The following is a 13,679-nucleotide window of genomic DNA, read 5'->3' on the forward strand; positions in this document are numbered from 1 at the left end:
ATGGATATGAAAGACTCCCCCCCCCCCTTAATATTATGAAAGAGGACACCTGCTCTTAGATTAATCAAATGATCAATCGCCTAAGTGTCAGAAGGAGGCCTCATTAGTTGAAACTTGATGGATCCGTGGACTGATGTGGTTTTATTTTTTGTGCTTCCAAAATATCGTACAGTAGGGTTGTAACGGTACACAAAAGTCACGGTTTGGTACGTACCTTGGTTTTGAAGTCACGGTACGGTAAAATTGGTACCGTGGGAAAATTAAAAAATACTGCTTGTTTGTCAACAACAGAGAATGGCCGTAGATCAGCTGCAATGAAAACACCAATAGACTTGGTTATGGCATTTGCCCGTTCTGAATTCCCAGACAGGGGTTGTTGAAATAGTGTCTTCAGCTGTGTTAGCACAGCTCGTTTTTTTTTCACAGCAACAGTAAGACAGTAACACCTGGATGGTGCCGTTTCAAATGCATGTGCATGTGCGTGCAGCAGATATATTGCTTTCATTACTATTTGGTTAGAATGATTTAGTTTTGTTAGTAACCATTCATGGGGTATGGGCTCTTAAGTGAGAAATAATCATGTTTCATACTCGATAGCAGACTTAACTATAACCGTCGATCAATAATCAAAACGGTAATCTTGTAAATCCAATCCTGATCTTAGCAGGTAGGAAGAATGTTTGAGGGCCTGTTTCATCTTGTGATTGTAGGGGGACTCAATCTTTGCTTTTCTACAAGGTGGATTATATTTTAAACCTCCATCCTAATACCCATAAAACAATGATTCTTTTTTGTACGGAAGGATTGAATGGCTTTGAAACGATTTCTCGCTTGTTAAACAATGCGGCGTTCTGTCTGGTGCCACACAGCAGGCCTCATCTTAGTGTCTGTTCAATATTGAATATAGGTCAGTGCCTCTGTGTACAGGCCATATTAACCTCAGATAAAAAAAGGCTTGTAAGTAGAATGACTTTTTCGCACAGGCTCGTGGTTCATAAAGTAATGAGATCTCGGTCTCCTTACTGGATTCTAACGACTGGCGAAAGTACTGAGCTTCCCGTTATTAAATACAAATCGTAACACAAGGTTTGTTTGTGGAATGTCCAAACACAGGTAGCTCCTCCAATGATGTCAGATGTTTCATTTTCTTCAATATTAAATATGCATCAGGAGGATGTTAATCCGAGTGATTATTTTGAAATGGAGCTGGTTACTAATTACAATGATTGCTTCATCTAATTTTTTCAATCATGTATCTTCCCACCAACAATATCATTTCTTAATGTATTCACCATCTCCAAGGCAACACGTTCAACTTTGTACCGCAAAGTTAACCATTAGCTCGCACAATTAGGTTGTCACAAGAAACTATGATTAGTAGTACACATCTTTGCCTCACCAGATAAGATAGCATTTGGGTGGCGATGGTGACTTCGATAAACAAATCACTGGGACTGAAATGAATAATCACAAATAACAAAAAAACTTTTGAATTAGATCAGTGGAGCTGTATGAACGAGTGGTGGGTAGCTTAGTGAGGGTTGTCAGTGGACAGATTATGTTGTTTTAATATATTCCCCACAACTGTTTCCACATGAGAAAAATACAGCTTAACTGTAAACATCCATCAAAGTAAAGATTTGGCGCAAAACAGTGCAAACGAGATTTGTACTTTCTTCCCTTGTGTTGTTTAGCCTCTCTGAATACGTATGTGATGTCAGAGAACAGGGGGACTCATTCCAGTTCAGATGTCTTATTGAAATACATCAGCTCCGTAGTGTTTGACGTTGTAATCGTTGCTCTTCCATACAAACGTAATTTCTCTGAGTACAGTGAGGAGGGGGGGGGGGGGGGGGGGGGGGGGTGAACACAGTAGGGAGAAACGGTCAAAGGAGTCAATATGGAGATTTTCTTTATGTTCCGTGATGAAAGCTAGATATAGGACAGCTCCCACAGCATCCGTCAGAGAGGGGAGGAGAAGGGGGGGGGGGGGAGTTTGAATGTGCAAACGGAGGTTAAAAATAAACGGTGGCTGGGGCTCGCCCGCCCGCACGACTATCAATGACTGAGAAGAAGAAGGAAATTAAAGGCCTGATGAAAGACTTGTGGCCCATCAGAAGAAGTAAACAGAAGCCGGACACTTGTGACAACGCGCCCCCTGCTTTATTGATTGCACAGCTCAACTTTTCTTTCGGGGTGCTGAGTAAGAGCAAAGCAATCTCAGAGTGTGTTGGCTGCTGTTATATTCCCTCGGCAAATACACACTCCCCAGCACACACACGTAGACACACACACACACACACAAACACATAACAGACACAAACACACACGGACCACACACACAAGCACACATACTCAAAGAACAGACACAGACCACGAAGCATACACACACAAACACAAGGAACACACAGAATACACACGCAGACACACACATGTAAACAAATGCAAACAAACACACACACAGACACACAAACACACGTACACAGGGATCACAAACACACAAAGAAAACACAGAAGATCACGAAACAAACACACACACAGAAGAAAAACAGAGCCCACATGCACACCAACACGTAAACACAGTGACATCCACATACAAACACACACATTCTCTCCCTGTCACACACACAATCTGTCACACAGACATTTGTAGAATACACACATGTGTGTGGACACACACATACACACAGCAGAAACACAAAGACACAAGCACCTCGAGAATAATGTTGACTTTTTAATCCTCAAACACACAGCCATAAATCAACAGGCCCCTCCCTCTGGAGCCCAAAGTCAGTCTCCTCAATGAAAGGCTCAGGCCAACGACGCACTAATAGCAATAGACAGAGCCAGTCAGGCAAGCGGAGCAGCCAGGTGATCTCTGCATGCTCACGCCGCATTGTGTATGAGGGGGATATGGACGTTTTTCTTTCAAATTTGAATCTCAAGGTGTAATCTTTCAGTAAGGTTATAATTATATCATTGCAATTAGAATAAATGTTAGTTGTGTGAAATGCCTGGTTTGTTGAGCTCCTGTGTGAGTATTCAGGATGTGTTTGGGAAAAGTGATGATGGTGCTTTTTTTAGAGGAGCAGGAGAGCGACTGAAGGACCCGGGCCGTCGGGTCACACAAGTTCCAAGAACAAAGCCTGGGTAAACCTGTTCTTCCTATCGCCGACAACGCCTGTCAACTGATCAAACAGCCTCAAATCCTTACTTCCTTCTTAGGTATTGTCTAATTTGCGTTGTTGGAAGTCGACATTGATCCTGGCTGATGTAGACTTCAAAGAGCCACAGGCCCGTTATTGGTTCGGACTGCAGAATCAATCTTTATGACTAATTCAGGGCGATCTTGTTCTTTTTCACAAAAACAACTCGGTTGAGTCCGCCAACAAAAGTCAGCAATCCCATGCATATGTGCGGATTCTCATGCAAAGTATGCAGTAAATTTCAAATTGAATAAAACACTGGTTTATTGTTGCTATGCAGCAGGGCTGATCTTTGACACGTGGTGCTTTTTGGACAACAATATAAATCTACCCATGAGCGTTTACATTAGCCGCTCACAAACGTGCCCGTGGCTGGAGAAGAGCACAAACTCCCTCAGTTTCATGAGGAAGGTCTAAAAACAAAAAAAATTCTGACTGGCTTTCATCATTATAAATGTGCTGCAGGGACGAATTTAAAGCTATCATTCAAGGGTAATTTGTTAGAAATGCCATCGCTATCCGTCAGCTATTAAAAAGAGAAACTTGCTCTGAGAATATCGCTCCTGGTTGTCTGCTCCTGCCTCTGTATGTGACTAAAGTCCACGCCCGGTTCATTTCTTACGTATCTGGGAATCTCTTCCCTTATTGGTTGAGGAAATCCATCTGACCTGTCATTCCAATGGGCACACACGGCGTATCAAGCTCCACCACAGGTGATCAAACGCAAGACTTCTCAATGGCGGAGAGGGATGGGGCAAATCTTGCTCTGTTCTGCTCGCTCTCGCTTTCTCACAGCTCAAATCTCACAGCAGCTTTAACAGCGTTCTCCCTCCACCCCCGTCTCCGCTGTCTGCAGGTATCCTGGCTGAAGAACGACGAACCACTGAACAGGGAAGCTAGGGTCAGCGCGAGAGCCGACCACAACCTCATGGTCTCCGAGGCACCGCTGTCCGACTCGGGCAACTACACCTGCCTGGCGAGCAACATCGTTGCCAAGCGGCGCAGCGGCAACGCCGCCGTGGTCGTTTATGGTGAGCTAGGTTCATGTTGCCGTATCAACTGCACGTCCAAAACGCTTAAAAAACACAAGTGAAAGGCCACAACACAAATGCAATAGGCAGTAAATACCGCTCTATTAATTGTCATGAAAATAATTCTCTATTAAATTGAATTATTTTCATCACAGCATAATGTTAGTCCATTTGGTTTTGGGTTTCTGTCTTCCCAGTGAACGGCGGCTGGTCTCTGGACCGACTGGTCGCTGTGTAACGTGCGCTGTGGGCGGGGCTTGCAGAAGCGCTCGCGCACCTGCACCAACCCGGCGCCGCTCAACGGGGGGGCCTTCTGCGAGGGCATGTCGGTACAGAAGAGCAACTGCATCACACTCTGTCCAGGTGAGCTCCACCACACACACTCTGTACAGGTGAGCTCCACCACACACACTCTGTCCAGGTGAGCGCCACCACACACACTCTGTCCAGGTGAGCTCCACCATACACCCTGTCGAATGAAGCATGTTAAAGATCCCATGGCATGAAAATGTCACTTTCTGAGGTTTTCTAACATTAATATGAGTTCCTCTGGACTACCTATGCTCCCCCAGTAGCTAGAAATGTTGTTGGGTGTATAACGAGCACTAGGCATAAGGGGAGATGCCACCTCCCCTTTCTATGCCTTGCCAGCCCAGAGAATTTGGCCCGCCAATAAGCTATGACCGTGCGAGCGCCACGTGTGTGTGTGTGTGTGTGTGTGTGTGTGTGTGTGTGTGTGTGTGTGTGTGTGTGTGTGTGTGTGTGTGTGTGTGTGTGTGTGTGTGTGTGTGTGTGTGATTACACACACACACACACCGTGTTATGACACCACTGCCCGCTGCCGCAAGGCAGCAACGCAAAGCACCACCACCCGGCAGCGGGCAGCGGGCAGCAAACGGTTCAGTCTACTTCAGATTGATGTTGAAGTGGAAGAAACAGAGACTTCGGGGAACCCGACACAGTCGTTTGTGGTTCATAATATCGTCTGGAGGAACAAACAGATTTTGGCCGGGATAATATCTATAATCTGATGTGTATTATATGATTGTATTTGGATATGGAGCTCCAGGACTGTAACGCAAGTGTTGTACACTTCTTTGTTATTTGGATATCCGTTCTTTTGGTGTTATGACGCATAACACGTTGGTTCTTTGACGTCTCTGGTATTTCCACAACGAGACTGTAGTTGGGCTTATCTCAGCCATCGTTGAGAAGGAATTGGGGAAAAGGAACTTTGGCTTTGACTCTCTGAAGTACATGAACCAAAGACATGGAGGAGAAAGGGATTGTTGCCCACGATTGTCTCCAACTTGAGCCCCGCTTCCCGCTGCCCGCTATCGAGGGACCACAGCCTCTGCGCTGCCCGCTGCAAGAGGCGGTGGTGCCTAACCAAACGCCAAAACACCAAACGCGATAACCACCATTGCATGTCTTTACCTTTTGTGGAAGAGGGAGAGACGTCGGAGGACCCGACGCAATATATTCATAATATTGTAATGACCATGGAAGAGGCAGTGAATGAAGTATTGAATAGACAGAGATTTATTAGATAGACCTACCTAATAAACCGTTGGAACACACAAGACCGGAAACATAGCAACGCCGGTAAACAAACCCCGAGAACCCCAATCCCTATGAGAGCCCCCCGCGCTACGGCCATCCGGAGGCGCACAGAGCTGTTGGCCGTGATTTTATATACACATATTATATTATATACTATTATATTATATATAGAGCTCCTGGAGCCGCAGCGGCAACATTCACTTTCTCCTCCATGCTGCAATTCACCCCGGACTGCATTGCACTGAGTTTGACGGTTGAACGCTGATTGGCTGTTACGTTACACATGTGACTCAGTGGCCACGCTGTTGAACGCTGATTGGCTGTCATCCCTCTCTCATGTTGGCTCGTTCGCTCACTCTCTCTCACGTTGGCCCTTCATTGTTCGCTCTCCGTCTCGTCCCTTTCTCTTCCCTTTTCATCACTTTCTCTGGACTCTCCAATAACTCCCTCTCCCTCCTTCTCTCCCAAACTTTCTCTTGCTTTCTCTACAAATGCTCTCTCTCTCTCTCTCTCTCTCTCTCTCTCTCTCTCTCTCTCTCTCTCTCTATATATATATATATATATATATATATATATATATATATATATAGTATATATATGTATATATATGTATATATATATATATGTATGTATATATATATACTGTATATGTATTCTAATCAATGAACGTGAATGGATCAGACCCAGAATCCACCACCCAGGAGATTGGCACCCATCTCATATCACTACCAGATGTGGAGCCGTTCCAAGCTTTGGGTTTCGGTCTTCTTGTGTGAAACGTTCCACGTCCAACTAATTAGTCTTTCACAAAGGTTAGTCATGCAACACGTTATATTCAGTCATATTATGTCATATTCTCACTTTAATATATTTTTAAGGGGAGCATACATTCCATAATTATTGAATACAGTTTAAGTAATCTAGACAGCAATGAATAAGAACGTATTAATATATACTTAATAGTTGTGGTTATGTTAATATTTTGATTTTGAAGTTCCAAATGCCTGTTGTTTCCATGGATATCCATTGGCTTATATTCCGCGACTCAAAATTCTTCGAGCTCTTGTTTTGGCTCCAAATAGCAATATCCTCAGCCCATCAGATCAGAGCAATTGGCAAAAACAAAAAGATTCCTCTCCACAAATGGATTTCAACCAAACAAAATACTCTTACATCATATCCCTTCATTTCCTTCTTCATCTTCTTCTCCCTAATCTTCTTCTTCTTCTTCTTCTTCTTCTTCTTCTTCTTCTTCTTCTTCTTCTTCTTCTTCTTCTTCTTCTACGCTGGTACCTCACTACAGATCTTCCGATACCATGTTTCCCTCCCGATACCGATTCCGATACCTAAACTATGAGTGTTTTTTTTGGGGGGGGATATATATCAGCTGTATACTACTAACCCAGTATGGATATGATATTATTGCTATCATTGTTGAATGGCCTGGCTCAGGTTAAACCATTTGTAAAAACACGAATAAATTCGTACAGAATCTAGCATTGAAACTAAATGACTAAGCTAAATGTCAAAAATAGAATGTAAACATATGTACAGAGAATTAATTCTAAATATTTCTTTCTTTAATTATGTAGTGTAACTGATAATTAGGTAATTTTTCAGTCAAACTAGATAATTTACATTTCTAAATTCATATTATAATCATGTATTTGTACTTAAGCGAGAGCTTCTATGTTTTTCGTTTTAGTAGCTCGAAGGCACGTAGGTTGGGTATCACGCGTTTGCAACTTCCGACTTCCCAGCTCCAACCGATTAACGAACGCAGCATAACATCACGCGTGTTCGTGATGTTCTTTGCCTCTGTAGTAAATTAGCTAGTCACGTGATGGTGTCAGATCGGCACATAGACCAGCTTAATATCAATATCCAATACATGTCAATATCAGAGGGGTTTTTCCTGGATCAACTTTAAACCTCACCACACACACAGGACAAATTGCTCGCCTACTTGCAGTTTGCCACCACTGGTCAGACGTAAGGGTTCGCTGTTGCCTGACCCATATTTCCGCTACAGACAGAACAAGGACTGGCCTAACCACTAAAGCCTCGCTCCCCCACGACTCCTCTCACAAGTAATCATCTCCAACTAGTTCCCTCTCATCATTCCCAAAACGACATAAAGAAGAACCTTCCTCTAGACACTATGAAAATTCCTTTTATTCTCTCTGACTCGGTCTCTCTCTCTATCTCTGTTTCTGTCTCTGTCTCTGTCTCTGTCTCTCTCACTTGCTCTACATCAATTTCATGATCAGTTATCTGCCTGGAGAATTTTGGAGTCGCGGTTGTCAAGATTCTAATGAGCTGCTGTCACATGACCAAATGGTCAGTAATTGCCAGTAAAAAAATGTCACAGGGAAGGTTGATTGACTGCAGGCACGTCGTTTGTTGAATAACTCCTGCAAAGTAAGATTACATAAACCAGCCATTACACTGCCAGAAAATTATACAAATTTGAACTTTATATGTGCAATAGATAAACAGCAAGTACTCCTCGAAGCCTCAACTAACCCAAACACACACTAGGGTCCTGAATGTATGTACGTATATATATGGAGGAATGTTTGTATGTATGTTTGTATGTATGTATGTATGTATGTATGTATGTATGTATGTATGTATGTGTGTGTGTGTGTGTGTGTGTGTGTGTGTGTGTGTGTGTGTGTGTGTGTGTGTGTGTGTGTGTGTGTGTGTGTGTGTGTGTGTATGTTTAAACGTACATATGTGTATCGATGTATGTACATACATGTATCTATCTATGTATGTATATATGTATGTACATACGTGTATGTATGTATGTAGGTGTATTTATCTAAGTAGGTATGTAGTGTATCTATGTATGTATGTACCTCCTTAGTGTGTATGGACCTCTCCCCCTCTCACGTCTCCCTGTGTGTTGCAGTGGACGGCGGCTGGGGCCCGTGCAGCCTGTGGACGGCGTGTGGCGTGGACTGCGGGCGCCAGCGGAGCCGGGACTGCGCCGAGCCCGAGCCGCGGCACGGGGGCCGGCCCTGTGACGGCCCCGGGCTGGGGGCTGACAACTGCACCGGGGGCCTCTGCATACAGAGTGAGTGGGGCCGGACGTCTCTGAGGCCCTGGGGCCAGAGCGCTGGTAGTCTGGCTGAACGGAAGTGGACAGCGTCTATTGCCTAGCGTCGGATTTCACTGCTACTCCTCCCTCTCCGGATGCTGGCGTTCCCGTATTGTGCTCCCCCTCAAACCCGGAAAATTTGACGGCGCAGTAAAGTTGGCATGTTTGGCTCTCGGTTGGGGTTGAGACATTTCTGGCAGCCTCTGAACGTCAAGAAGTTCCATCAAAATAATTTCCCTCCGGCACTATTTTGCATGGACACCGCTGCTGCTTCCCGGGCTTAGCCCCGCCCTAGACGATTGTGATTGGTTTAAAGAAATAAAAACAGGCCTGCCCAGTTTCCCCACGGATAGACGGCTCGAGGTACCGTGGTTCCAGACCATTCTACTTGCTGTAGATTGGTCTGGCTTTGCGAGACTAGAGCGCTGGGCCTCTAGGGGCCGTTGGGGCTAAACGTCTTCAGGACGGAGACGCTATCTTACCCTCCTTTATGGACTAAGTGGTCCTCCAGGAGGGAGCAGGGGGAGCCTCTGGCTTTGTGGCCGTAGATTACACTTTGTAGGCAATCAGAGCTATGCTGTGCTTTATAGACACACACACGCACGCACCCAAATGCACACCTATATAAATACCCAAATGCACAGACACATAAATACTCACACACACACACACACACACACACACACACACACACACACACACACACACACACACACACACACACACACACACACACACACACACAAATTCTAATAAATGAGCACAACACAAACGTTCAAAAGCTTTGACGCGAGACTAAACCAGACGTTTGTTGTGTCCTTGTCATTGCAGATGGAAATCTGCTTCATGACATCAAGCCACAAGGTAGTTTCTCCCGGGAGATTGTTCTCCAGGGGGAGAGTTCTCCAGGGATAAGGTTCTCCTGGGTTAGGATTAGGGTTCTCCAGGGTTAGGGTTCCACATGGCAGGATCAGGATACCTACTGAGAGTTTAAAGCTGTACAGCAACATACACAATTCAGCCCAACATGACCAAATGGGTAAACGTGATCACTCATATATATAAAGCTATATAAAATACCCTGTGTTCATATGTTCCTAGCATTGGTCAGCCCCTGGCAGTGTTGATGTTATTGAGCCACTCACGACCGTAACACAGTTATACAGAAGTGAGCGAACAGAAGTACTGCTGAGAACCCAGCCGGCCTCTGCTGCCGGCGGGTGTATGTATGTACGGTACATGGAAACCTTCCCCTGACGGCATAGTAAATGGAGCGCTGACGGAGACACGACAGGCAGTAACACTAATATGCAGCCGGTACACGGACCACTTCAATCCCGTTCTGACATCCGCCGGTGGAGCGAGGCCCTCTGCTTGTCTTTACGTGGAGCTGCCCTCTTCACATTGTTTCAGCGCTTTCCATAAAGCACGCAGCGATTATTCATGTCGGTTTCACATTGCCTCCGTTTGAACCAATCGTAATCCCATTATGAGTTTTATCAAGCTACAATATTGAATTTGAATGCTGTATAAAAGCTATGTATCTCATTATCCAGCAGTTCATCCTAGCCCATTTCTGGCCCTTAAAATGGTCTGCTTGGTTTCATGAAGTCGGGTAAAGTCAAAGTATATTCATCTTTTATGCGTGATTGCAATTCCTACTTCTGATGCAGTATGATCATCATTATGCATCATGGTGCATAATGATATCTATGTGAAAATGCTAAGCTATGCATAAAAACATAAATTGAATGCATTGTGATCTAATATATTATCACATTCATAATTGTGACGCATAATTGAAACAGGGCTTCAAGGAAAGTATATGATGATCCTTTATTTTAAGGGTTGTAATTTAGAAAAGAAAGATTAGTTTTATGTAATTAGTATACACGACCCACAGGTCATCGCGATGGTGACCACGGCCAAGTTCCAAGTTCACAGGGCTCCTGCTTCTAATCTCGGCTGTCCAATAGTCACAAGATCTTTCAAAGTCAGGTCAGGTTCTTTTTCATATTCACAATTAATGTCACAAAGGGCTCCGCACATGCCCGTATCCAAACAAGATGAGACGTCTCTCTCCTCTGACACCCTACCCCCTGACCTGCCTGATAGCTTTGGGCATCCAACAATCTTCTAGTCGGCTAGAGAGGAAAAGGTGGCATTGTACCGATCAAAAAAGGCCAAGAGAGCATAAGGAATCGCAGGTCATCAAGTATGTTGTATTTAGTTTCAGTCTGAACCTACAGTCTGTAGTTTCAGACTACAGTCTGTGGTTTCAGATTGTATCAACACTATATATATTGTAGGCCTGTAGGAAGGTCTTGGTTTGGGTTTGAACCAGAAACTTTGGGCTCTGATGTAACACCCCCGCCACTAGACCAGGGGTTCCCAACCTTGGGGTCGGGGCCCCACTTTGGGTCCCCTGATTTGCAGATAGGGCCGCAGGAGATCACAGACATAAGTTATAGATATCTTAGGATCCATTTCAGCAAATTTAGCGTCCGGTATACAGAAACTCAGTGCCTAATGATTCATAGCCACCAGCTCATGACTACTAATCGTTGACTGTGTGGTAGAGTGGTGTGATTACGTACACTTGGATGTTGATATCCCCGGCAGATGTTGATTGGGTGAAAACTATTCGTAGATTCACAAATGTTAACGTTGGGGTCGCAAACATATTTAGAGCAAGAAATTAGGTCACGGCCCAAAAACAGTTGGGAACACCTGCTGTTGACTATACGGCCTCTCCTTTATTTTGAGAAACTGCATGACGGGAACATTCTGTAATAAAGGATCACTGATAGCAGGGAGGTACCTTATTCTGAAATGACATCAATCATTTGTCAGCGCTGTTTAATTCCGCATCCTTGATTCAGTACATTATTAAGATCACAAAACTGAACTTTATCGCTACCCCTTCAACAACATCCATCACACATAAATCTCACTGATGAATGGCGTCGATCAAACTATCCTATTTTTTATTTTTATTTCCGCTAAATATGAGCCACTTCTGCGATCAGCTCTTCTCATCCATCCCGTGCATTATGAACTACGTGTCCATCATGTCTGCCTGATCTGCGTGTGTTAACGTCAATCACGGCTTATGCATGATGGCCTAAACAAATTGTTTGTTTGCCTATCTTTTCATCAAGTGTCTGTGTTTGTTTATCGGCGTCGGGCAACAGTTTAGACCGCTTCAACAGATGCAGCAACATCTGTGGAAACTTCCCCAGCCCTCAATTAACCTGTTACTGTAACACCAACACTGCACACTTGGTCTGAATTCTCCTCCCATAATGCCTCTGGCTACTTATCAGGCTTCCCCAGAAAAGTACACCTTTTCCTTTTTTCTTTTCTACAACGGAGCTCATTATTTTCTTGAAGAACTGAAGCTGGAATTCATTTCTCAGCTCTTTTTCTTGGTGGGGGGACGTGTCGTATGCTGCCACGCGCCGTTTGGATCAGCTCGACAGGGTAATCGCCGGAGATGAGCTAATTGAATGAATTGCTTCTGTCAGATGGTCCTTGTGGATGGCTCTGTGGCACCACACATCAGACCCAAACGCCGTTTGTGAAATGACATTCAGGTGTTGGGTTGATTAGAAGTGCTTTCTCTGTGTGGCTCCTCATTAGCACTAGCTTCTCACACTCCTCTCTCTCGCTCTTGCTCTTTCTCCAGAATACTACCACACACACACACACACACACACACACACACACACACACACACACACACACACACACACACACACACACACACACACACACACACACACACACACACACACACACACATTCCTTAATGATACAATTTCAAACCAGCAGGAATAAAACCTAAAATAAAGTTGTAGGAAACCCACTGAAGCTTACACACAGTTCAGTCTTCTAGCAGACAAAACCTTTTATGGAGACAACAGGAATCAGTTTCAGTTGTTGGTTTACATTAAAACAGAATAATAGTTCTTTGTAGCATGATTAAATGAAAGGGTGTTTAGCAATCAGAAGCGTTCATATCTATAAAATCCCCCAAATGACTCAGCTTTTAACGCCTGTTCTTTTTATCTTTAATTCTTAGTATCCATTTTCCAACCGCTCTTCTCTCTCTCCCTCGTTCTCCTATCCCCTCTCTTCCTCCCTCCCTCCCCCCCCCCCCCCGGTAGAGGTGGAGAGCAGCAGTGACGTGGTGCTGTACTCTGGGCTGAGTGCGGGGGTCCTGACGGTGGTGGTCCTGATCATGGTGGTCACTCTGTACTGGAGGAGCCACAGCGAGTACGGCGTGGACGTCATCGACTCCTCCGCCCTCACCGGCGGCTTCCAGTCCTTCACCTTGAAGACGTCCTGCCAAGGTCAGCTCACACACACACACACACACTCACACGCACACATGCACACACACTCACACAAACGCACGCACACACACACACACGCACGCACACACGCACGCGCAAACAAACACACACAAATGCCTGGGTCACATTTTTGAAATAAGGGTACATTAATGAACCCTTAAGTAACATTAGTAAAGTAATATGCACTGTTATATAGCATCAGCATGGGTTAACCCTAACCAACCATCAAATAATGTATAAATGAGTTCCTTAGTTAACATATACACCATTATTAAGTTATTAACCGGACCATTAGTTCGTTAAAACGTTTGTTTGTTAATATGTATTACTGCAATAACAAATTGTATTAGTAATTAGTTTATTAGTAATTTAACATGTGTCTTATGAACAAGACAAGTATGCACAAAGTCGAATG

At 44.4% G+C, this 13,679-nt stretch overlaps 1 protein-coding gene across 1 annotated transcript in view; it reads left to right on the top strand.

Annotated features, from left to right (window-relative positions):
* LOC115541357 (netrin receptor UNC5D-like) overlaps window positions 1-13,679 on the top strand; it is a 39,553-nt gene that overhangs the window by 7,234 nt on the left and 18,640 nt on the right. Inside the window, 6 exon segments of the mRNA XM_030353030.1 lie at window positions 4,063-4,237; window positions 4,435-4,447; window positions 4,449-4,600; window positions 8,718-8,882; window positions 9,738-9,770; window positions 13,076-13,261. Coding sequence (XP_030208890.1) covers window positions 4,063-4,237; window positions 4,435-4,447; window positions 4,449-4,600; window positions 8,718-8,882; window positions 9,738-9,770; window positions 13,076-13,261 — 724 coding nt within the window.

The sequence above is a fragment of the Gadus morhua genome, chromosome 4 (genome assembly GCF_902167405.1).
Source record: "Gadus morhua chromosome 4, gadMor3.0, whole genome shotgun sequence".
Classification (NCBI taxonomy): Eukaryota; Metazoa; Chordata; class Actinopteri; order Gadiformes; family Gadidae; genus Gadus; species Gadus morhua.